Source organism: Myripristis murdjan, chromosome 10 (genome assembly GCF_902150065.1).
Source record: "Myripristis murdjan chromosome 10, fMyrMur1.1, whole genome shotgun sequence".
Lineage (NCBI taxonomy): Eukaryota > Metazoa > Chordata > Actinopteri > Holocentriformes > Holocentridae > Myripristis > Myripristis murdjan.
Genome location: NC_043989.1, coordinates 20,111,702 through 20,139,235, shown reverse-complemented (window position 1 = coordinate 20,139,235; position 27,534 = coordinate 20,111,702). Strand labels below are relative to the sequence as shown.

The 27,534-nt window shown below is 37.6% G+C and overlaps 1 protein-coding gene across 1 annotated transcript in view; it reads right to left on the bottom strand.

Annotated features, from left to right (window-relative positions):
• Positions 1–1,351: 1,351 nt before the first annotated feature.
• The window catches only part of LOC115366247 (uncharacterized), a 44,981-nt gene continuing 18,798 nt past the window's right edge, over positions 1,352–27,534 (bottom strand). Inside the window, exons 5-6 of the mRNA XM_030061604.1 lie at positions 1,611–1,920; positions 1,352–1,398 (exon numbers count right to left, since the gene is read on the bottom strand). Of these exons, the coding sequence (XP_029917464.1) occupies positions 1,352–1,398; positions 1,611–1,920 (357 nt within the window). The remainder of the gene's footprint in view (positions 1,399–1,610; positions 1,921–27,534) is intronic.

Below are 27,534 nucleotides of genomic sequence, written 5' to 3'. Positions count from 1 at the left end.
CATAGTGCAAAGAGGTCGCCGACTTTCTGCACAGTCAATTGCTACAGAGCTACAAACTTCATGTGACCTTCAGATTAGCCCAAGTACAGTACGCAGAGAGCTTCATGGAATGGGTTTCCATGGCCGAGCAGCTGCAGCCAAGCCACACATCACCAAGTGCAATGCAAAGCGTCGGATGCAATGGTGTAAAGCACGCCGCCACTGGCCTCTAGAGCAGTGGAGACGCGTTCTCTGGAGTGATGAATCACGCTTTTCCATCTGGCAATCTGATGGACGAGTCTGGGTTTGGAGGTTGCCAGGAGAACGGTACATTTCAGACTGCATTGTGCCGACTGTGAAATTTGGTGGAGGAGGAATTATGGTGTGGGGTTGTTTTTCAGGAGCTGGGCTTGGCCCCTTAGTTCCAGTGAAAGGAACTTTGAATGCTTCAGGATACCAAAACATTTTGGACAATTCCATGCTCCCAACCTTGTGGGAACAGTTTGGAGCGGGCCCCTTCCTCTTCCAACATGACTGTGCACCAGTGCACAAAGCAAGGTCCATAAAGACATGGATGACAGAGTCTGGTGTGGATGAACTTGACTGGCCTGCACAGAGTCCTGACCTGAACCCGATAGAACACCTTTGGGATGAATTAGAGTGGAGACTGAGAGCCAGGCCTTCTCGACCAACATCAGTGTGTGACCTCACCAATGCGCTTTTGGAAGAATGGTCAAAAATTCCTATAAACACTCTCCTCAACCTTGTGGACAGTCTTCCCAGAAGAGTTGAAGCTGTAATAGCTGCAAAAGGTGGACCGACATCATATTGAACTCTATGGGTTAGGAATGGGATGGCACTTCAGTTCATAGTATGAGTAAAGGCAGGTGAGCGAATACTTTTGGTAATATAGTGTATATATATATATATATATATATATGTATATACAGAATTTATTTAATTAAATATAATTTATACATAATTTATTTAAAAATGTATTTAACTCGAGATTCGATGTACGTTCGACCACAGTATTTTTCATTCAAGAACTGGAAATATTGTAAAACATAGGGGGCTTTCTTTTCCGAAAACTGATTTCAAGTCACTGATAAAAAGTTGAACTGTTTTTTTGTTAAAATCTGGAGTTATTTCTTTTGTAATTTGTCTCACTGAATTCATGTTAAGCGTTTCAGTCCACACTGTCTCTAATTTTTCACGATCTTTGGGGGAAAGTGCCAATGATGTAATCTTCTTCATTCCTGTCTCCATGTGCTCCTCATAGGAAGCTTCGTAAGTCCCACAAGAGAGCAGGTCTTCATATTCAGGCTTATGCAAGACTATTTTACTCTTTTTAAAAATAGGTTTAAACAGTTTAGGGTCTAATCTGAAAGGCATCCTCTCTGGTCCTTTTAAATATCGCTGAATAACATGCGGACAGGATTTTTCAAAAGAGTCAAACGTGACTTGGTCAAAAAAGCCAGGACCAGTAAATCCCCAGTACTTTCGGAAGGCCACAGAAGTGTTAAATCCAAATGTGTCCTTCCATTCATAGGACTTTTTCAAAAGCTGAAACATGCAACAATGGATATTTTTGTTTTGAAGGTCAATGATTTTTTGCTCTCTTCTCAAACATGGACTGTAGGTGGTAAAAATGATGAGCAGTTTCGCGCGGTTTTTGTTATTAGATAGAAAAGTTTCAATTTGTTGGATTACTATTTCCTCACTATGCATGCGTCTCTTATTAATTTCAAAATATTGTGGTCGAATGCTTTTAGTCTTAAAAATAGGCTTGTAAACATTCTTTTGCATGGCATATAACACAGCAAAAGCATGCTGATTTTCAATATAAATTTCTGTCCTGTGCTCTTGGTAGAACTGCTGAAAATATGATGCAGCATCACAGTCAGCATCTTCCTCAACAAACTTTGCACGGTCCATTATATCCCTATAAAGTTCAGCTTTGTTACTACAACATGCTAATGTCCCCCAGGTTTGTATGATTAGTCCAATAAGGGCAGATAATGGCAGTGTTACTTTTGCTGTCCAGCTGTTTTGTTTGACCTCCATCAAATTTTCAATAATTTTGTCATTGCAGCCCAAATGTAGTTTGTAATTGCAAGACAGAATTTCTCTTAAATTAACAATAGCTCGTAACACTGGTGTTTTTTCAGAGTATTTCTTGAATATTTTTGCAGTGTATATTACAGCAGGTAAATAAGTGAAAAGTTTGTCAGGAGGAAGATGATGAAGAAGATTTTCTGTATCATATTCAGGACAAGTGACATTAATGGTCACATCTTTTGGTGCGCTCATTTTCAGAATAATCCTTTTATCTAAATAAGTAAAATGTAGTAAATATGTGTACGATGTTTTTTCTGGTAAACGTACATCCCATGAATCTTGATTTGTGTTCTGGCCAGGGCCGGCCCGTGGCGTAGGCAGTATAGGCAAATGCTAAGGGCGCCATCTGCTGGAGGGGCGCCGCTAGCGGCCAGAGGGACACTGGCACCGGTTGTTCTACCGCACAGGCGGCGCCATTTTGAGCCAGGCCCACCCAATCAGAACAATATGTTTTCGGGATTAAAATGTTCATCCAGCCAGCCATGCCAGCCTTAGCAGAGCTCATGTGAAACTAGCTTCTCAGTCAATCAGCAGCTTTCTGTCATACGTGAGTGCCCGCCCCCAGGCTGCGTCATCAGCATGTGACCCAATCAAATGAATGAGTTAGTTTGCACGCAAACGGTCCCTCCCCGACTCAGGAAGAAAGAAATATGTACAGGTAAGAGAAAAAAGAGAGAGGAGACGGAGTTTATTATGGCGAAACAGAGCAGTTTACTTGGCTTTTTCACCAAACGACTCCGTGTTGAGCAGGAGGAAACTCCTGCGGCCATTCCACCACTTGATTTAAATGTTACGAGTGCGAGTTCTAGTTTACCGGTGAGCTCAGCCGCCCGGCCCCGCTCCCAAAGCAACGCCAGTCCTCCTCCTCCTCCTTCATCCCTTCAGTCATGTCAGCAAGCCAAGCCACAGTAACAAAAATAACTGGGACCATTTCTGCTGCACTTAATAGCCTATGATAGATTTATTATTCTGAATAAGCTGTAACCAAAATAACTTGGACCTTTTTATGCTGTGTGTGCGTTTTATCCGTTGTTTATAAGACGGGTGCTTCCCATCCTTAAATGTGATTGGCTGAGCTGCGTTCCATGCCGTTGTAAAATCAGTGTAACCCACTGGCAGACCGCAGCACAAAATATCCCTGCGCCAGTGTAAACGGAAATGCGTTGCCTAGCAACCAACTACTCTGCACTCAGCTTACTCATTAGGTCACATTTGTACCTTTGTAAACAAAATGTCAGACTTTGTGGTGAATTTTGATTTGCTGGGTGGCCTGAGCCTGGATGAGTGGTTGGAGGAGCTGCTTGGTGTCTGTTAAAAGACGCTGAATTCACCACCAGCAACAATGTTTTCGCCGGTGTGGTAAAGAAACTCCGCCGAGAAGGACGTGATAAATCTTCCCACTATCAAGCCAGAACCGAGGCAGACTGCCAGAAGATGAAGCACTTTCAGGCACGAAGTTCAGACACACCTTGGGGGCTTGTCTGTAAAGTCTGGTTTGACGTGCAGCTTCATATGGGACGCAGGGCGAACGAGGGCAACCATAAAGCCCGACTCTTTCAGCATACGCCAAGACGAAAATGGCCCAAAATATGTCACGCTGAATGCACAAAAAATCACAAAGATGCTGCCGAAAAAAACATAGAAAGCCTGCGGGGATTCATATATGAGCAGCCGGGTAACCCACTGTGTCCGGTGGCCTCCCTGGAGAAATAGCCTACCTCTCCCTGCTGCCTCCTGATCCACCTGCCTTTTATCTCCACCCAAAGCGGACACAGTGTGACAGATGTAGCCTACCGATGACCGATGTATGGTAAGTTAACAGTATACTTTTATTATTATTGTTATTGTTACAACCGACGTTAGGCATACGTCTGCGCAAAAACGCACCTGTTGCGAAACGCACGCCACCGTCCCTGCAAAGAGGAGTCCAAACATAATTGAACACTATTTTAACAATTGCACCATTAATGGAAATATCCAATTCAACATGAACGAGCCCAAATAGCCTGATGTGACATGATGATGGCGCTAGATGAAAAAGTGATCTTAGCGGTGGAGGGGCGCAAGAGAGTAATTTCGCCTTGGGCGCCAACATAGGAAGGGCCGGCCCTGGTTCTGGCCGTCGAGTGGAGGCGGGACATGTTGATTTTTTGTGCTGTTAGAGTCCACAGGATCTCTGTTCTCTTTGTCCGGGCCAAAGGAAGGATCCTCCTCCAACTCGGCTTCTCCCCTGATAAACAAAATGCCAACTGTAATCTCATCCACGTGTCTAATCCACACCTCTGCAGACCTATGAAGTTGTGATAGCTAACATCTAGTTGATTTGATTCATGATTATTTATGAACTTACCAGTGTGATGACATCTCTTTTCTCTCAGGTATATCCAGAACGTCTGGTCTGGTCTGATCTGGTCTGGTCCGGTCTGATAGTTGAAAAGGTGACAGAAACTGAAACTTAGTACAGCAACATCATTGAAATAAACAAACAAATAAACAAAAGAATAGCTGATATTACTTAAAGGGGCTTTACATTTGGGAAGTAAACTTTTATGCATTGATTGATTTTTACGGTCATTCATGTGCGGGTGTAAATCTCACTGAATACTAATAAAGGTAGACAACGCACCATTATACCACACATGTTATCTACAAATATTTTCTCCATCATTGCATTTAGGTTTTTAAAACATCTTCACCTTTTATATGGTTATTGTAAAGATCTCCCCCACATGGAAAAATGAAAAAACAACAACAACAACAACAACAACAACAACAAAAACAGGTATGAATTATAGGACTTGGTGAAATGATCTCAAAAATGTTGACAAAAGCAGAAACAGAGTAGGTGTTGATGCTCTACATCACTTAAAGGTCCAGTGCAAAGACAGACTCATGGTATTGATTATCATGAGACATGAAAATTGCGCATTACTAACTCTAATTAATAACTCTTCTCAGCAGATAACTCACTGTAAATATCCTGTCCAGGTTGACCAACTTGACAAAATTATGATGCCTGAAGATTTAACACAGTATCTGTAATTTTTGCTTTGTGCAATAATGGATTGGCTGAATCGTCACTGATTGTTTAAATAAACAGATACATTTGTAATCTTTATGCAACCTGTGGACATCAAAAACTGGTGAGAAGACACAGTTTGAACCAAAAACAACAAAAACATTTTTTCCTGACTGAACTAAAATCATTACTCTGGATCTTAAGAGATTAATAATTTAGTATATGCAGATCTGGACTGTATAAAACATATGTGTAGAACTATCACTACTTACCTGCAGTGACTGGCAGGAGAGGCAGCAGTTTCTGGGCCTGGGGCAGGCAAGCTGGGGGTAGCAACAGGAAAAAAAGAGCTAATGAATTTACAGTCCAACAAAATCTTATATGTAGAGAAACTCAGAAATCTCAGCATCTGAAAAGGTAGAGTGCCGGTGGGTTTCCTCTTTTCAACCAGGTTAAATGAGAAGAATTGTACTGGACAGAGGTATTACATGCACTGTCTATGCGGTCTATGATGTGTATATCTATCAAACGAAACCCTTCACTGTCCAATCATGTTGGATAATCCTTGTTACTTTGTAAACTTATATTTCAAAAATGAAGGGGCAGGGGCCGGTGAGGCCCTAAATTAGGGCTGTAACCAGGATTTTACAAATACGAGGTCAAAATCTGGTGGTCCAGGAGCAGCGTTGGGATCCTCTGTCTGTCCCTGTCTTTTAATCTCCTCACCACTTGTCTCTTGTTGTAAGGAGGATAATTAAGTAAAATAAAATACACCTCCTTAATATCAACTTTGAGAAACATTTAAATAATTTGAATACTCAATAATAAAAACTCAAATACAAACAGCACATGAGCAAAAGCAAAATTGAAGTTATTCGATGATACTATTACTCTTATAGTTGGTATGTTGCCAAAGAAAACCTCTGTGGTCGTGACATTGTTTGAATCAGACCAGAGGACAGTATTGTCTGTTTAGCATCAGTGTGTGTATATGGGACCAGGACAGTCCTGTCCTGGGTGAGCTAAAGTGGGCAGCACCTGACTTCTCACTCACCACGTCTGTTTGTTTTTCTCCCCCTCTCATCCTCTTCTTGCTCTGTTATTTCCCCAAAAGGGAGCCGGGTTGTTATCAGTCTCTTCATGACGGTGAACAAAATAATCACCATTCACCTCAGTCAGCGCAGAGTGATGTTTATCTGGAATGGGAATGACTTTAAATGTCAAAGTGAAATCCTCCTGCGTTACCTCGACGTGACTCTGTTGCTGTCTCCACTCAAATTTGGCGGTTTCTGTCTTATGGTTGTTGCGTCAGCCTACCCACAAACCACTGCGATGACCAAAGATCATATAGAGAAGATGAACTACTGAAAGTGGTTTCCCACACAAAGTACAAGGTGTCCATAAAGCCTCTTCACAATTGACCAAATTTATTCCAAAAGCAAATGAACAGACACATCTGTGGAAATTATTACAAAATGAGGAGTAGATATTGAAGTTGTTTTTTTTTGTTTGTTTGTTTGTTTGTTTGTTTGTTTGCCTCATTTAATACACCTCTATATGGGCACCATTAGTTGCAAGAAGCACTTTATCCAGCACTCTCCCTGTCTCCATAAATTTCATAAATTTCATGCACGAATTGACTGACGTGACTGTGGATGTCTTCCATACTTAATCCTGTAGTTTCAATTTTGTTTCTATAAACCACGATACACATTGTGCCTTTTCTTGAGGAGTAGACATTTTTAGGGGTTTATTTAACAGAATCTATTTCATCAACAGGGTATCTGAAACACACAAATGCAATGTGATTAAAAACTTTGATAACCACTGAGTACATAGAACAAATCTGATTAACGTATCCTTACAATTGCTTTTGTAATACATTTTTTAAATTCTAAAGAGACTTTGTGGACACCCTGTATATTTGCCGTCAGTTATATCATCTTCTTTTTTTCACTTGGAAAAAATACCGAGGACATGGCCTCGGTGTCCTCAATGGCAGTTAGCACGGTCCTAATTTGTTACCTGACAGGTCCTCATTGCTACTGTGTTTTATTCAAAATCTGAGATAAAAAAAATTCTGACTTCCTTCTAGGAAAATGCAGTGAAACTGAATGGAGTGGTTCCTCAAATTGGAAAATAGGGCATGATTTTTAAAAATCTTTCTTTGTAAATGCATTTTTACCTCACCAGTTTATAGCTGATTTAAAAAAGGTTTTGACAGCACAATTCTATTGTTTATGTGTGATTGCAAGATTTACAGTGCATTCAGAAAGTATTCAGACCCTCCTCACTTTTTTTCAGTTATTTCTCTCATTAATCTACACTCACAGTACACAGTATCCCAAAATGCCAAAGTGAAAACAGAATTTTAGAATTTGTTTCCAAATTTATGAAAAAGAAAAAAACTGAAATATCACACTGAGATTAGTATTCAGACCCTTAGCAACAACACTTGAAATTGAGCTCAGGTGCCGCTCTACACCTTGATTAGAGTCCACCTGTGGTAAATTATATTGACTATACATGATTTCATAAGGTACACATCTCTCTATAGAATGCCTCACAGCCTCACACCATCACATGACTGCCACAGCAAATGCAGCTTGCTTGTCTGTGTCCATTTGTGTCATGTATGTGCAGCAAAGCTGTTGTATATGTGAGCAATTGGCCGTGTCACAGGCAGTGTCCTCCTTCACTTCATTCTTATGCTGTTCTCTGATGCTGCTAAGAAATGCCATTTTATCACTCCTGCTTACTGTTTTTTCTTTAAATTTTATGGAACTTTACTGTAATTTGGATAAACTTTTTCAAAAAGGTAAACAGATGAATTAAATAAATTAGATAAATGATCTATCTATCAATCTATTTATTGATATATCTATCGATGTATCAGTCTATCGATGCATCAATCTATCCATCTGTCTGTCTATAACTGAATTAAAATGGCTGTTAGATCCTTTGACTGAAAAGTGATTTCCTCCTGTTTCATCACACCAGTGATATCAGGAAGTGAGTCGAGCAGAAGTTAACCGCCTGCTAAATCGCACACATTTAAGCCCTGTATTTGTCCAAGTTGTACTTGTTAGCTTTAAAATGACTTGAAGATCAGCACAGAGCTATCATGACTTATCAGAAACTGAGAAAAAAGGCAAAGTATGTCTTTGAATTGGTGAAGTAGAGTGGAGCATCATCAGGCCACACAGCGGTTCAGGAAGTAGGAGGGGCTGTGGGCTGCATGTCAGTCATCTGTGGTGCCATCATCATCACCTTATATGTCCATAGTGTTGCTGTGTGCATCCTGTTGCTTTCTACTGCTGGTTTCAATTCAAAAGTGGAGCTCAGAAAATGTAATGGAACTGAATGGGGAGTTTTTACAGTTGGACCAGCAAGTTGAAAACTTGCCAAGACTTTTTAACTCTGAGTTTTCCAGAGATGCTTTTATCTGATATCTATACATAGATTTTACAAATGTGAAATAATTAGCACAGGCTCAGTCCTTTAACAGGATTGTGTGGGCTTGCCCCTCTTCCAATCATATTCTTGGCCCAGCTCACTGACTGCTCTGTCATCCATCAGCAACCGTCCTGCATCCTTTTCTCTTCAGCTTCTCATGGTTAAAAGCATGCCCTCACCTGATGCAGCACACACCCCCCCCCCGTGGCATCGGCCTTATTCAGCAGGACGTCATCATGTCCGTTCATTAAGTCTAACAGCCATGTCTGGGGCACTCTTCACACTTGTGCTGGATTCAGGAACACAATACCTGTGAATGTCATCAGGCACATCACACCTGAAACCCATGACTGGGTCAGCCAATGCTACGAGAAACCATGTTTTAACACTGACTGAGACACGATGTGGTTTGGCCCCACCCTTATCTGTTCAGGGGAGAGCAGGAGAGGGAGTAGACCAGGGCAGCTGACTGAGGCCTCTGTATACGTAAGAACAAGGTGAAATTTTGGGGGAAAAGACGTAAGGTATGAGTTGTCTTGTCGAGTCGTGCTGTTTTGTTGTTCTTTGTGCAGACCCCCACAGGTGAACCTTTGTCTTGTGTCTTTCTGCCTCTGATGCCCCCTGTCTGTGATTGTTTCTGAAGTCACTTGGCTGGGTGGGTCACCAGCAAGGCCAGGGGGCATCATGTGCTACGTCTGGTTCCCCATTATGAGCAAAGGTTCACCAACATTATAAATAGCCTGTATATAATACCTTGAGAGGTTCAAATTTTTACCACCCTTCTGAAATGACAGCTGTGTATGAATGCTAAGCTCAGAAACCTAGGCTAAATGCAAAACATATGTTATTCAGAGAGAATGCTTACTCTATCAGTGTACAACAGTGCATAAGAAGCACAATATAATGTGCCTTCCCCTTGCTTCAATGGACTGAATGCATCCACCACCTTTCCTGGATAAAACTTAAATCATGTATTAAAAGATGTTACATTACTGAAATGAAAAAAACAAAAAAAAAAAACAAAACAAAAAAAACACATACATATAAAGAACATATAAACAATACTATGACCACTTAATTAGTTAAAAGCCTATATTTATTTGGTGAAATGTCAAAATTAAAGTACAACAAAAATAAACAAAAGCAGTTGGAGAGACAAAACAGAACGACATCCCCGTAACTTCATCGTCACAGCAGGCAAGGTGTGAATGGCGGGGAGGGCTGGGCGGGTGACGGGGAGGAAGATAACCACAATCCTCATGTCTTGTCCCATGTAGGTATCTTAATTGTGTTCAGCTGTGGGCATCACACCTTAGAAGACAACACAGGAGAGAGAGAGAGAGAGAGACAAGGCAGCAGAGAAAAGACACGAAGCATGCAAACAAGGCCTAACCAAAGGCATACATAACAGTTTTCCAAGTATGGTCTCAAACTGTAGCTTTAAATCTGTATTATATTTAAAATAAACATTATTGCAATTATTTTAGATTATTTTTTGGCATTTCTGCTTTACTCAATATGTGTCATAGCCTAGAGAGGTACAGGAATGGCAGAAGAGAGAGGGGTGACATGCAGTAAAGCATTTATTTAGTTCACTTTTACTATTACAACTGTATTAGAAGCAGTTCATCAATTGTGAGGAATATGGTAAAGCAATAGGGGGCTCTGATTCTGATAAATGTAAGTAGATATATGATTGATATTATATATGAGTATATTTGCTGTAGATATTATAGATACATGCAGTAAAGCATTTATTTATTAAGCTAGACTTTTATTATTACAGTGATAATGGCATACAAACAGTTAATCAATTGTGAGAAATATGGTAAAGCAAGAGGGGACTCTCGTTTCCAAAATATGATTTCAAATCACTCTGAAAAAGCTCAACAATTTTTCTGTTAACTTCTGAAGTTATTTTTTCTCTAAGTGGTGTCACTGAGCACGTCTTAACCGTTTCAGCCCAGCTTTTCTCTAATCTGCCACAAACTTCATCGTGCACTTGTGGGTGAAATGTGAAAGATGCAATCGTCTGCTCTCCTCTGTCTAAATGTTCCTGGTACAAACTGGCACTGCTCTCCAAACTCTTTGCCAGTGACATCAGCTGATGACGAGCATGAGTAAGATGATGTTTAAGTGAATTTCTTTCTTCCTCTGGCACGTCAGCGAGTGTGTGGAATATTTTACTCTTCTTTAACATTTCTTTTAACACCTGATGTTTCAATTTGAAAGGGGTCGTCTTGCATTCTTCAGAATCATGATAAACAACACCGAGACAGGAATCGCTGTCAAAAGCAACATCGTCAAAATAGTCTGGACCAGCAAATCCCCACAAGTTCATGTAGGCCACATGAGTTTTAAATCCATATTTACTTTTCCATTCAGTGGATTTATCAAGAAGCTGAAGCATGCAAGAGGCAGAACCCTGGATATTATTTTTATGTAGGTCTTTATCTGGAGACTTGTTTTCTTTTTGAACTTTCTTTGTTTTTTTATCTTTTCTTCCTAAACATGGACTGTTGGTGGTAAAAATAAAAAGCTCTTTTAGCATTTTTTCCTTGCTGTTTTCATTTTTGATGAGATATTCTTCAATATTCTGGATTAATATTTCCTCACTATGATGGAATTTGTTTGTAACTCTTCTGTCGCTTGGATAAACTTTATCAAAAAGGTAATGTTGATCGTTTTCCATGACTGCCACAGCAAATGCAGCTTGTCTGTCAGTGTCCATTTGTGCCATATATTTATCGCAGAGCTGTTGTATACGTGAGGAATTGGCTGTATCACAGGCAGCGTCCTCCTTCACTTCATTGTTATGCTGTTCTCTGATGCTGCTAAGAAATGTCATTTTATCACTAAAGCTTAGTCTTTTTTCCCAGTTGTCTTTAAATTGTTGATTTGGAACACTTGAAAGTATATCACTTTCTTCTTTGTTGATATTTTTTATCAAAGACAATAGTGGCGATTTTCCCATCTATGTGGTTTGCTTTACCCCTCTGGAGTCATAGAAACTTTGAGAAGCAAACACACAGTCACTGGATGGTTCTTCTTTTAAATAGATTCTGGAATCTTGATTGTTGAAGCAGTTGTATAAATGATTAGTTTGACTGTAGTTTAATTTTCCTCTAATGTTAATAGAGTATTGAAGTTTGGGACGCAGCATCTTTCCTTTCAGTAATGAAAGTTCCTCCTTCAGGTGGTCCTTTCCCCTGAATAAGAAACATGTCAAAGTCAACGTCAGTTAAACATAGAATAAAATTCTAATTAATTGTAAATTTTGTAAATATATTACGTAGAGTTATATTTTAGTTAAAATTTAGCGCAATATCACCCATTATGCATAATGTTTGTATCAAGTGCTGTACTGTGTGCCACCTTTAGGCTCTGAATAAAGATGAAAGATACCATAAAAGATTTACTTTCATGGTAAACTCATACTTCATAAATGGCAGCTGGTCCAGTGGAAAAAAATCATCATTGCACAATGACTACACTAAAATGCCATCAAAAGTTTGGCTTAAAAAAAGCTCACACTGGTCTTGCTGTGTAATCCAAGTCTCTGGTATCCCGTTGTATGCTCTGGATTTGCCAGACATGCAGATGTCATGATGTCATGTTTTCGGCTGGACAGGCGGCTGGGACGGGTGCGCTTGTGCATGTACGCAACATGACCACACATGAGAGGATTTTTGCAGAAATGGTTTTGGCAGCAAGATTTGTGCCAAAACAGCTGTGTTTGGGACTTGAAACTTGTCTTATACAGGATCTCACATGTGACCTTTTTAATCTGAACTACTGATAATATTTTGCTATTGTGACATTGTGCAATTACAGATGCATTTTTTCCCCCAGTGGATCAGAGATGTTGAAATTACCATGAAGGCATGCAAGTAGCATTCCTTCAAACACTATTATTATAATGTAGTTAAAGCACAGGTTATTTTTAATATGCAGTACAAACATTTTATTCAGTGTTTTTTTGAAAAGTATAATTCATTGAAATTATATTTCAATTAAAATTAAATTTCAATAGTGTTTCCAGATCGTACACGCACTGTTTCCTCTGTAATTTGTTCACAGCTGTGGTGCTCTGGGCAGTAATTCTAGTTTTGTCTGTATCTGTTGCTGTTGCTTCTAAATGTTTCTAAACCTTGCATTCATTCTTTTCAAAGCATCTTGATTACATTTATTTCAGTCTTAGATAATGTAAATTACATTTAAAAAATAAATAAATAAATAAATTTAACCTGACTTAAGTCAACACTTAAGTTACTTAATCATGAAAATATTAAAATTTATAGTAAGCTGTTTGGCAAAATGAGTTAACAATGCATTAACAATATATACTTCAAAGTGATACTTTACAGTATACATTTTAATGTGACACTTTGCAGTATAGAAAGAAAGTGGTTAAACAGTTGTTGTATACCAAAAAGTATACTATAAGTGCACTTACACTTAGTATAACAACAACAACAACAACAAACACAACAGCAATGATAATAATTATAATCATAATAATGATAGGGAAATTTTCTTACTGGGAAAGGCAAATGTTATTAAAGCGGGTATATGACATTGCAATGATCATTTTGATACCTCGATTTCATTTTCATACACAAATAAATGCAACTGAGAAAATGTTCAAATGTGCTTCAAATAAAGGTAACTGTAGCTAACTATTCAAATTTCTGTTTAAATGACAGGTCAGTACTAGTGAGATGTGAAATGGCAAATGGAACACACAACATTCAAGCTGAATTTTCATTTTAAGCCAAAGTTGACGTGCACGAGTGACAACTGTAAATCCCAACAGGGTGAAATTACTGTTCTATAAATTTCATTATCGTTGGAATTATACATGAAATGGCAAAATTGACTTCGGAATGGCGCAAACATGAAAATTTAAAACTTTTATAATGAGCATGTCCGAAAGATCCAACACTGGATTTAAAAAAAAAAAAAAAAAGTATGTGGTGAACTGCACAAGGAAGAATTATGCTCTCAAACTGTCTTACAGAAACTTTGCTGTTAGAAGGAGGATTGGAGCAACTGGCATTAAGTTAGATTAGATAAATTAAATAAATTAGATAAACCACCAAAAACGAAAAAAATGCAGCTCCTTGTTCGCAACAATATATTTAAGATAAGATAAGATAAGATAAGATAAGATAAACTTTATTATCCTGAAGGAAATTTGTCTTGGGCAAAAAGTGCGGGCACAGCTGCACACAGATATACACTCAGTACAATCAACAGCCAAACACTACAAACGAGATATGACAACATACAACATACAAGACATACATACAAAACATCTCCACCGCTAAGTCAACAGGATCATCGATACAAGACACAAAAAAATATTGCACTTCCCCCGTGAGATTGCCTCATACAACAAGAATAAACAAGAATAAACAGAAGACTTTCTCTAACTGAATTAAAAAGACTTAGATCCTTTGACTGATAAGCGGCTTCTTCTTTTTTCATCAAACCAGTGATATCATTAAGTGAGTCGAGCAGAAGTTAGCCGCCTGCTAAATCACACACATTTAAGCCCTGTATTTGTCCAAGTTGCACTTGTTAACTTTAAAATGACTTTAAGATCAGCACAAAAATGCCATTACTTACCTGTAACTGAGAAAAGAAGCAAAGTATGTCTTTGAATCAGTGAAATAGAGTGGAGGATTATATGGGCACACAGCGGTTCAGGAAGTAGGAGGGGCTGTGGGCTGAGGGGCTGAAAGATTGTTTTTGAATTTCCTGTGAAGTTCAAAAACACACTTTGTGAGAATTGAAATTCTCATAGTGTGTTTTTGAATTTCTTGTCAAATTCAAAAACACACTTTGTGAGAATTGAAATTCTCATAAAGTGTGTTTTTGAATTTCTTGTCAAATTCAAAAACAGACTTTGTGAGAATTGAAATTCTCACAATCACGTGACTGCATAAAAAATTGAAATTGAAATTCTGACAATCACATGACTGCCACAGCAAACACATGTTGTCTGTTAGTTGTTGCTGTTATGCTGTTCTCTGATGGTGCTAAAAAATCCAATTTTATTACTACTGCTTACTCTTTCTTTCCAGTTGTTTTTAAATTTAAAGTTTTTAAAAGGGGAGGAGGGGGTTGAGGGGACATGTAGGACATAGACGATATACAGGACACAGGAGATATACAGGACATAGGGGACATTGGGAGTAAACAGAAGACTTTCTCTAACTGAATTAAAAAGAGTTTATTCCTTTGATTGAAATCACACCAGTGATATCAGGAAGTGAGTCAAGCAGAACAAAGTTGCTAAATCACACACAGGGCTGTTGCTGGGCAGGAAACGAGGTCTTCCTGTTTTCTTGTTAGCTCAGGAGATTCAACGTGTTGAGTGTAATGAGTTAAAAAGAACATTTTGACTCTATCCTTAATGCAAGGACCTCAGTTTCCCAATCACAGACTCACGCAAACACATGAATATGGAATAGCACGATTTTATTCATAAACATGAGCAGATATCATGATAAACACTAACAGATATTACAAGCTAAACACTGGCAGAGGCGCTCATAACAAAATCTGAGCATAGATTACACATGAATATGTATTACACATGAATATAATAACATGATTTCAATGATAAATGTAAGTAGATATATGATTAATATTATATATGAGTATATTTGCTGTAGATATTATAGATACATGCAGTAAAGCATTTATTTATTAGGCTAGACTTTTATTATTACAGTGATAATGGCATACAAACAGTTAATCAATTGTGAGAAATATGGTAAAGCAAGAGGGGACTCTCGTTTCCAAAATATGATTTCAAATCACTCTGAAAAAGCTCAACAATTTTTCTGTTAAATTCGGAAGTTACTTTTTCTGCAAGTGGTGTCACTGAGCACGTCTTAACCATTTCAGCCCAGCTTTTCTCTAATCTGCCACAAACTTCATCGTGCGCTTGTGGGTGAAATGTGAAAGATGCAATCATCTGCTTTCCTCTGTCTAAATATACCTGAAATCTGACATTTTATACATTTCAACTTGGAAAGAAGTTTCCAGTCCAATTAAAATAAAAATTTCAATTAAATATTTATATATGAGTATATTAAAATATATATACATATTAAAAATATGTATTTAACTAGAGAATCGATGTAATATAGTACACATATACATACAGTATATATAATGTATGTGTATATATGTATGCGTGTGTATGTATATGTATGTGTATATACAGATACAGTATGTGTGTGTGTGTGAGTATATTAAATATATATATATATATACACATATATGTGTGTGTGTGTGTGTGTGTGTGTGTGTGTGTGTGTGTGTGTGTGTGAGTATATTAAAAAAAAATATATATATATATATATTAAAAAATATATTTAACTCAAGATTCGATGTAAGTTCGGTCACAATGTTTTTAGTTCAAGAACTGGGAATATTGTAAAACAGTAGGGGGCTTTCTTTTCCGAAAACTGATTTCAAATCACTGATAAAAAGTTGAACTGTTTTTTTGTTAAAATCTGGAGTTATTTCTTTTGTAATTTGTCTCACTGAATTCATGTTAAGCGTTTCAGTCCACACTGTCTCTAATTTTTCACGATCTTTGGGGGAAAGTGCCAATGATGTAATCTTCTTCATTCCTGTCTCCATGTGCTCCTCATAGAAAGCTTCGTAAGTCCCACAAGAGAGCAGGTCTTCATATTCAGGCTTATGCAAGACTATTTTACTCTTTTTAAAAATATCTTTAAACACTTTAGGATCTAATCTGAAATGGATCCTCTCTGGTCCTTTTAAATATCGCTGAATAACACCTGGACAGGATTTTTCAAAAGAGTCAAACGTGACTTGGTCAAAAAAGCCAGGACCAGTAAATCCCCAGTACTTTTGGAAGGCTACAGAAGTGTTAAATCCAAATGTGTCCTTCCATTCATAGGACTTTTTCAAAAGCTGAAACATGCAACAATGGATATTTTTGTTTTGAAGGTCAATGTTTTTTTGCTCTCTTCTCAAACATGGACTGTAGGTGGTAAAAATGATGAGCTGTTTTGGCTCGCAGTTTTTGTTATTAGATAGAAAAGTTTCAATTTGTTGGATTACTATTTCCTCACTGTGCATGCGTCTCTTATTAATTTCAAAATATTGTGGTCGAATACTTTTAGTCTTAAAAATAGGCTTGTAAACATTCTTTTGCATGGCATATAACACAGCAAAAGCATGCTGATTTTCAATATAAATTTCTGTCCTGTATTCTTGGTAGAACTGCTGAAGACATGATGCAGCGTCAGCATCACAGTCAGCATCTTCCTCAACAAACTTTGCACAGTCCATTATATCCTTATAAAGTTCAGCTTTGTTACTACAACATGCTAATGTCCCCCAGGTTTGTATGATTAGTCCAATAAGGGCAGATAATGGCAGTGTTACTGTTGCTGTCCAGCTGTTTTGTTTGACCTCCATGAAATTTTCAATAATTTTGTCACTGCAGTCCAAATTTAGTTTGTAATTGCAAGACAGAATTTCTCTTAAATTGACAATAGCTCGTAACACTGGTGTTTTTTCAGAGTATTTCTTGAATATTTTTGCAGTGTATATTACAGCAGGTAAATAAGTGAAAAGTTTGTCAGGAGGAAGATGATGAAGAAGATTTTCTGTATCATATTCAGGACAAGTGACATTAATGGTCACATCTTTTGGTGCGCTGATTTTCAGAATAATCCTTTTATCTAAATAAGTACAATGTAGTAAATATGTGTACGATGTTTTTTCTGGTAAACGTACATCCAATGAATCTTGATTTGTGTTCTGGCCGTCGAGTGGAGGCGGGACATGTTGATTTTTTGTGCTGTTAGAGTCCACAGGATCTCTGTTCTCTTTGTCCAGGCCAAAGGAAGGATCCTCCTCCAGCTCAGCTTCTTCCCTGATAAACAAATATGCCAGTTGTTATCTAATCCATGTGTCTAATCCACACCTCTGCAGACCTATGAAGCTGTGATAGCTAACATCTAGTTGATTTGATTTATGATTATTTATGAACTTACCAGTGTGTTGGCATCTCTTTTCTCTCAGGTATATCCAGAACGTCTGGTCTGGTCTGATCTGGTCTGGTCCGGTCTGAAAGTTGAAAGGGTGACAGAAACTGAAACTTAGTACAGCAACATCATTGAAATAAACAAACAAATAAACAAAAGAATAGCTGACATTACTTAAAGGGGCTTTACATTTGGGAAGTAAACTTTTATGCATTGATTGATTTTTACGGTCATTCATGTGCAGGTGTAAAGCTCACTGAATACTAATAAAGGTAGACAACGCACCATTATACCACATGTTATTTACAAATATTTTCTCCATCATTGCATTTAGGTTTTTAAAACATCTTCACCTTTTATATGGTTATTGTAAAGATCTCCCCCACATGGAAAAATGAAACAACAACAACAACAACAAAAACAGGTATGAATTATAGGACTTGGTGAAATGATCTCAAAAATGTTGACAAAAGCAGAAACAGAGTAGGTGTTGATGCTCTACATCACTTAAAGGTCCAGTGCAAAGACAGACTCATGGTATTGATTATCATGAGACATGAAAATTGCGCATTACTAACTCTAATTAATAACTCTTCTCAGCAGATAACTCACTGTAAATATCCTGTCCAGGTTGACCAACTTGACAAAATTATGATGCCTGAAGATCTAACACAGTATCTGTAATTTTTGCTTTGTGCAATAATGGATTGGCTGAATCATCACTGATTGTTTAAATAAACAGATACATTTGTAATCTTTATGCAACCTGTGGACATCAAAAACTGGTGAGAAGACACAGTTTGAACCAAAAACAACAAACATTTTTTTTCTTGACTGAACTAAAATCATTACTCTGGATCTTAAGAGATTAATAATTTAGTATATGCAGATCTGGACTGTATAAAACATATGTGTAGAACTATCACTACTTACCTGCAGTGACTGGCAGGAGAGGCAGCAGTTTCTGGGCCTGGGGCAGGCAAGCTGGGGGTAGCAACAGGAAAAAAAGAGCTAATGAATTTACAGTCCAACAAAATCTTATATGTAGAGAAACTCAGAAATCTCAGCATCTGAAAAGGTAGAGTGCTGGTGGGTTTCCTCTTTTCAACCAGGTTAAATGAGAAGAATCGTACTGGACAGAGGTATTACATGCACTGTCTATGCGGTCTATGATGTGTATATCTACCAAACCAAACCCTTCACTGTCCAATCATGTTGGATAATCCTTGTTACTTTGTAAACTTATATTTCAAAAATGAAGGGGCAGGGGCCGGTGAGGCCCTAAATTAGGGCTGTAACCAGGATTTTACAAATACGAGGTCAAAATCTGGTGGTCCAGGAGCAGCGTTGGGATCCTCTGTCTGTCCCTGTCTTTTAATCTCCTCACCACTTGTCTCTTGTTGTAAGGAGGATAATTAAGTAAAATAAAATACACCTCCTTAATATCAACTTTGAGAAACATTTAAATAATTTGAATACTCAATAATAAAAACTCAAATACAAACAGCACATGAGCAAAAGCAAAATTGAAGTTATTCGATGATACTATTACTCTTATAGTTGGTATCCAAAGAAAACCTCTGTGGTCGTGACATTGTTTGAATCAGACCAGAGGACAGTATTGTCTGTTTAGCATCAGTGTGTGTATATGGGACCAGGACAGTCCTGTCCTGGGTGAGCTAAAGTGGGCAGCACCTGACTTCTCACTCACCACGTCTGTTTGTTTTTCTCCCCCTCTCATCCTCTTCTTGCTCTGTTATTTCCCCAAAAGGGAGCCGGGTTGTTATCAGTCTCTTCATGACGGTGAACAAAATAATCACCATTCACCTCAGTCAGCGCAGAGTGATGTATATCTGAAATGAGAATGACTTTAAATGTCAAAGTGAAATCCTCCTGCGTTACCTCGACGTGACTCTGTAGCTGTCTCCACTCAAATTTGGCGGTTTCTGTCTTATGGTTGTTGCGTCAGCCTACCCACAAACCACTGCGATGACCAAAGATCATATAGAGAAGATGAACTACTGAAAGTGGCTTCCCACACAAAGTACAAGGTGTTCATAAAGCCTCTTCACAATTGACCAAATTTATTCCAAAAGCAAATGAACAGACACATCTGTGGAAATTATTACAAAATGAGGAGTAGATATTGAAGTTGTTGTTGGTTTTTTTTGTTTGTTTTTTTGCCTCATTTAATACACCTCTATATGGGCACCATTAGTTGCAAGAAGCACTTTATCCAGCACTCTCCCTGTCTCCATAAATTTCATAAATTTCATGCACGAATTGACTGACGTGACTGTGGATGTCTTCCATACTTAATCCTGTAGTTTCGATTTTGTTTCAATAAACCACGATACACATTGTGCCTTTTCTTGAGGAGTAGACATTTTTAGGGGTTTATTTAACAGAATCTATTTCATCAACAGGGTATCTGAAACACACAAATGCAATGTGATTAAAAACTTTGATAACCACTGAGTACATAGAACAAATCTGATTAACGTATCCTTACAATTGCTTTTGTAATACATTTTTTAAATTCTAAAGAGACTTTGTGGACACCCTGTATATTTGCCGTCAGTTATATCATCTTCTTTTTTTCACTTGGAAAAAATACCGAGGACATGGCCTCGGTGTCCTCAATGGCAGTTAGCACGGTCCTAATTTGTTACCTGACAGGTCCTCATTGCTACTGTGTTTTATTCAAAATCTGAGATAAAAAAAATTCTGACTTCCTTCTAGGAAAATGCAGTGAAACTGAATGGAGCGGTTCCTCAAATTGGAAAATAGGGCATGATTTTTAAAAATCTCTTTCTTTGTAAATGCATTTTTACCTCACCAGTTTATAGCTGATTTAAAAAAGGTTTTGACAGCACAATTCTATTGTTTATGTGTGATTGCAAGATTTACAGTGCATTCAGAAAGTATTCAGACCCTCCTCACTTTTTTCACTTTTGTTATGTGGCAGCTTAGTGCTATAATCATTTAAATTCAGTTATTTCTCTCATGAATCTACACTCACAGTACACAGTATCCCAAAATGCCAAAGTGAAAACAGAATTTTAGAATTTGTTTGCAAATTTATGAAAAAGAAAAAAAAAACCTGAAATATCACACTGACATAAGTATTCAGACCCTTAGCAACAACACTTGAAATTGAGCTCAGGTGCTGCTCTACACCTTGATTAGAGTCCACCTGTGGTAAATTATATTGACTATACATGATTTCATAAGGTACACATCTCTCTATAGAATGCCTCACAGCTGATGATAAATTTAAATTAAATTTTAAATTAAAATTTTCACCATCACATGACTGCCACAGCAAATGCAGCTTGCTTGTCTGTGTCCATTTGTGTCATGTATGTGCAGCAAAGCTGTTGTATATGTGAGTACTGGGCTGTATCACAGGCAGCGTCCTCCTTCACTTCATTCTTATGCTGTTCTCTGATGCTGCTAAGAAATGCCATTTTATCACTCCTGCTTACTGTTTTTTCTTTAAATTTTATGGAACTTTACTGTAATTTGGATGAACTGTTTCAAAAAGGTAAACTTCTTTGTCTTCAACAACTACCAAAGCAAATGCAATGCCTGTCTTATAGAAACTCGGAGCAACTGGCACTAAGGCTCTTAGATCAGATGAATTAAATAAATTAGATAAATGATCTATCTATCGATCTATTTATTGATATATCCATCGATGCATCAATCTATCCATCTGTCTTTCTATGATTGAATTAAAATGGCTGTGTTAGATCCTTTGACTGAAAAGTGATTTCCTCCTGTTTCATCACACCAGTGATATCAGGAAGTGAGTCGAGCAGAAGTTAACTGCCTGCAAAATCACACACATTTAAGCCCAGCATTTGACCAAATTGCACTTGGTAACTTTAAAATGACTTGAAGATCAGCACAGAACGTTCATGACTTATCAGTCGCTGAGAAAAAAGGCAAAGTATGTCTTTGAATCGGTGAAGTAGAGTGGAGGATCATCAGGGCACACAGCGGTTCAGGAAGTAGGAGGGGCTGTGGGCTGCATGTCAGTCATCTGTGGTGCCATCATTATCACCTACTATGTCCATAGTGTTGCCGTGAACTACAATACTGTTGCTTTCTATTGCTGGTTTCAATTCAAAAGTGGAGCTCAGAAAATGTAATGGAACTGAATGGGGAATTTTTGCAGTTGGACCAGCAAGTTGAAAGCTTTCCAAGACTTTTTAACTCTGAGTTTTCCAAAGATGCTTTTATCTGATATCTATACGTATTAGTTTTTACAAATTTGAAATAATTAACACAGGCTCAGTCCTTTAACAGGATTGTGTGGGCTTGCCCCTCTTCCAATCATATTCTTGGCCTGGCTCACTGACTGCTCTGTCATCCGTCAGCAGCCGCTCAGCAGCCGTCCTGCATCCTTTTCTCTTCAGCGTCTCATGGTCAAAAGCATGCCCTCACCTGATGCAGCGCACCACGGCACTCTCCACATTTGTGCTGGATTCAGGAACACAAGACCTGTGAATGTCATCAGGCACATCACACCTGAAACCCCTGTATACTTTAGAAGGTGAAATTTTAGGGAGAAAGACGTCTTGCAAGGTATGAGTTGTCTTGTCGAGTCGTGCTGTTTTGTTGTTCTTTGTGCAGACCCCCACAGGTGAACCTTTGTCTTGTGTCTTTCTGCCTCTGATGCCCCCTGTCTATGATAGTTTCTGTTGTTACTTGGCTGGGTGGGTCACCAGCAAGGCCAGGGGGCATCATGTGCTACGTCTGGTTCCCCATTATGAGCAAAGCATCACCAACATTATAAATAGCCTGTGTACAATGCCTTGAGAGGTTCAAATATGTACACTCTTCTGAAATGACAGCTGTGTATGAATGCTAAGCTCAGAAACCTATCCTAAATGCAAAACATATGTTATTCAGAGAGAATGCTTACTCTATCAGTGTACAACAGTGCATAAGAAGCACAATATAATGTGCCTTCCCCTTGCTTCAATGGACTGAATGCATCCACCACCTTTCCTGGATAAAACTTAAATCATGTATTAAAAGATGTTACATTACTGAAATGAAAAAAAACAAACAAACAAACAAAAAAACATACATATAAAGAACATATAAACAATGCTATGACCACTTAATTAGTTAAAAGCCTATATTTATTTGGTGAAATGTCAAAATTAAAGTACAACAAAAATAAACAAAAACAGTTGGAGAGACAAAACAGAACAACATCCCCGTAACTTAATCGTCACAGCAGGCAAGGTGTGAATGGCGGGTAGGGCTGGGCGGGTGACGGGGAGGAAGATAACCACAATCCTCATGTCTTGTCCCATGCAGGTATCTTAATTGTGTTCAGCTGTGGGTATCACACCTTAGAAGACAACACAGGAGAGAGAGAGAGAGAGACAAGGCAGCAGAGAAAAGACACGAAGCATGCAAACAAGGCCTAACCAAAGGCATACATAACAGTTTTCCAAGTATGGTCTCAAACTGTAGCTTTAAATCTGTATTATATTTAAAATAAACATTATTGCAATTATTTTAGATTATTTTTTGGCATTTCTGCTTTACTCAATATGTGTCATAGCCTAGAGAGGTACAGGAAAGGCAGAAGAGAGAGGGGTGACATGCAGTAAAGCATTTATTTAGTTCACTTTTACTATTACAACTGTATTAGAGGCAGTTCATCAATTGTGAGGAATATGTTAAAGCAATAGGGGGCTCTGATTCTGATAAATGTAAGTAGATATATGATTGATATTATATATGAGTATATTTGCTGTAGATATTATAGATACATGCAGTAAAGCATTTATTTATTAGGCTAGACTTTTATTATTACAGTGATAATGGCATACAAACAGTTAATCAATTGTGAGAAATATGGTAAAGCAAGAGGGGACTCTCGTTTCCAAAATATGATTTCAAATCACTCTGAAAAAGCTCAACAATTTTTCTGTTAACTTCTGAAGTTATTTTTTCTCTAAGTGGTGTCACTGAGCACGTCTTAACCGTTTCAGCCCAGCTTTTCTCTAATCTGCCACAAACTTCATCGTGCACTTGTGGGTGAAATGTGAAAGATGCAATCGTCTGCTTTCCTCTGTCTAAATGTTCCTGGTACAAATTGGCACTGCTCTCCGAACTCTTTGCCAGTGACATCAGCTGATGACGAGCATGAGTAAGATGATGTTTAAGTGAATTTCTTTCCTCCTCTGGCACGTCAGCGAGTGTGTGGAATATTTTACTCCCCTTGATCGTTTCTTTTAACACCTGATGTTTCAATTTGAAAGGGGTCCTCTTGCATTCCTCAGAATCATGATAAACAACACCGAGACAGGAATCGCTGTCAAAAGCAACATCGTCAAAATAGTCTGGACCAGCAAATCCCCAGAAGTTCATGTATGCCACATGAGTTTTAAATCCATATTTACTTTTCCATTCAGTGGATTTATCAAGAAGCTGAAGCATGCAAGAGGCAGAACCCTGGATATTATTTTTATGTAGGTCTTTATCTGGAGACTTGTTTTCTTTTTGAACTTTCTTTGTTTTTTTATCTTTTCTCCCTAAACATGGACTGTTGGTGGTAAAAATAAAAAGCTCTTTTAGCATTTTTTCCTTGCTGTTTTCATTTTTGATGAGATATTCTTCAATATTCTGGATTAATATTTCCTCACTATGATGGAATTTGTTTGTAACTCTTCTGTCGCTTGGATAAACTTTATCAAAAAGGTAAACTTGATCGTTTTCCATGACTGCCACAGCAAATGCAGCTTGTCTGTCAGTGTCCATTTGTGCCATATATTTATCGCAGAGCTGTTGTATACGTGAGGAATTGGCTGTATCACAGGCAGCATCCTCCCTCACTTCATTGTTATGCTGTTCTCTGATGCTGCTAGGAAATGTCATTTTATCACTAAAGCGTACTCGTTTATTCCAGTTGTCTTTAAATTGTTGATTAGGAACACTCGAAAGTATATCAATTTCTTCTTTGTTGATATTTTTTATCAAAGACAATAGTGGCGATTTTCCCATCCATGTGGTTTGCTTTACCCCTCTGGAGTCATAGAAACTTCGAGAAGCAAACACACAGTCACTGGATGGTTCTTCTTTTAAATAGATTCTGGAATCTTGATTGTTGAAGCAGTTGTATAAATGATTAGTTTGACTGTAGATTAATTTTCTTGTAATGTTAATAGAGTATTGAAGTTTAGGATGCAGCATCTTTCCTTTCAGTAATGAAAGTTCCTCCTTCAGGTGGTCCTTTCCCCTGAATAAGAGACATGTCAAACTCAACATCAGTTAAACATAGAATAAAATTCTAATTAATTGTAAATTTTGTAAATATATTACGTAGAGTTATATTTTAGTTAAAATTTAGCGCAATATCACCCATTATGCATAATGTTTGTATCAAGTGCTGTACTGTGTGCCACCTTTAGGCTCTGAATAAAGATGAAAGATACCATAAAAGATTTACTTTCATACTTCATAAATGGCAGCTGGTCCAGTGGGAAAAAAATCATCATTGCACAATGACTACACTAAAATGCCATCAAAAGTTTGGCTAAAAAAAAGCTCACACTGGTCTTGCTGTGTAATCCAAGTCTCTGGTATCCCGTTGTATGCTCTGGATTTGCCAGACATGCAGATGTCATGATGTCATGTTTTCGGCTGGACAGGCGGCTGGGACGGGCGCGCTTGTGCATGTACGCAACATGACCACACATGGGAGGATTTTTGCAGAAATGGTTTTGGCAGCAAGATTTGCGCCAAAACAGCTGTGTTTGGGACTTGAAACTTGTCTTATACAGAATCTCACATGTGACCTTTTTAATCTGAACTATTGATAATATTTTGCTATTGTGACATTGTGCAATTACAGATGCATTTTTTCCCTCAGTGGATCAGAGATGTTGAAATTACCATGAAGGCATGCAAGTAGCATTCCTTCAAACACTTATTATAATGTAGTTAAAGCACAGGTTATTTTTAATATGCAGTACAAACATTTTATTCAGTGTTTTTTTGAAAAGTATAATTCATTGAAATTATATTTCAATTAAAAATAAATTTCAATAGTGTTTCCAGATCGTACACGCACTGTTTCCTCTGTAATTTGTTCACAGCTGTGGTGCTCTGGACAGTAATTCTAGTTTTGTCTGTATCTGTTGCTGTTGCTTCTAAATGTTTCTAAACCTTGCATTCATTCTTTTCAAAGCATCTTGATTACATTTATTTCAGTCTTAGATAATGTAAATTGCATTTAAAAAATAAATAAATAAATAAATTTAACCTGACTTAAGTCAACACTTAAGTTACTTAATCATGAAAATATTAAAATTTATAGTAAGCTGTTTGGCAAAATGAGTTAACAATGCATTAACAATATATACTTCAAAGTGACACTTTACAGTATACATTTTAATGTGACACTTTGCAGTATAGAAAGAAAGTGGTTAAACAGTTGTTGTATACCAAAAAGTATACTATAAGTGCACTTACACTTAGTATAACAACAACAACAACAACAACAACAAACACAACAGCAATGATAATAATTATAATCATAATAATGATAGGGAAATTTTCTTACTGGGAAAGGCAAATGTTATTAAAGCGGGTATATGACATTGCAATGATCATTTTGATACCTCGATTTCATTTTCATACACAAATAAATGCAACTGAGAAAATGTTCAAATGTGCTTCAAATAAAGGTAACTGTAGCTAACTATTCAAATTTCTGTTTAAATGACAGGTCAGTACTAGTGAGATGTGAAATGGCAAATGGAACACACAACATTCAAGCTGAATTTTCATTTTAAGCCAAAGTTGACGTGCACGAGTGACAACTGTAAATCCCAACAGGGTGAAATTACTGTTCTATAAATTTCATTATCGTTGGAATTATACATGAAATGGCAAAATTGACTTCTGAATGGCACAAACATGAAAATTTAAAACTTTTATAATGAGCATGTCCGAAAGATCCAACACTGGATTTAAAAAAAAAAAAAAAAGTATGTGGTGAACTGCACAAGGAAGAATTATGCTCTCAAACTGTCTTACAGAAACTTTGCTGTTAGAAGGAGGATTGGAGCAACTGGCATTAAGTTAGATTAGATACATTAAATAAATTAGATAAACCACCAAAAACGAAAAAAATGCAGCTCCTTGTTCGCAACAATATATTTAAGATAAGATAAGATAAGATAAGATAAGATAAACTTTATTATCCTGAAGGAAATTTGTCTTGGGCAAAAAGTGCGGGCACAGCTGCACACAGATATACACTCAGTACAATCAACAGCCAAACAGTACATTACAAACGAGATATGACAACATACAACATACAAGACATACATACAAAATATCTCCACCGCTAAGTCAACAGGATCATCGACACAAGACACAAAAAAATATTGCACTTCCCCCGTGAGATTGCCTCATACAACAAGAATAAACAAGAATAAACAGAAGACTTTCTCTAACTGAATTAAAAAGACTTAGATCCTTTGACTGATAAGCGGCTTCTTCTTTTTTCATCAAACCAGTGATATCATTAAGTGAGTCGAGCAGAAGTTAGCCGCCTGCTAAATCACACACATTTAAGCCCTGTATTTGTCCAAGTTGCACTTGTTAACTTTAAAATGACTTTAAGATCAGCACAAATATGCCATTACTTACCTGTAACTGAGAAAAGAAGCAAAGTATGTCTTTGAATCAGTGAAATAGAGTGGAGGATTATATGGGCGCACAGCGGTTCAGGAAGTAGGAGGGGCTGTGGGCTGAGGGACTGAAAGAGTGTTTTTGAATTTCCTGTGAAGTTCAAAAACACACTTTGTGAGAATTGAAATTCTCACAATCACGTGACTGCATAAAAAATTGAAATTGAAATTCTGACAATCACATGACTGC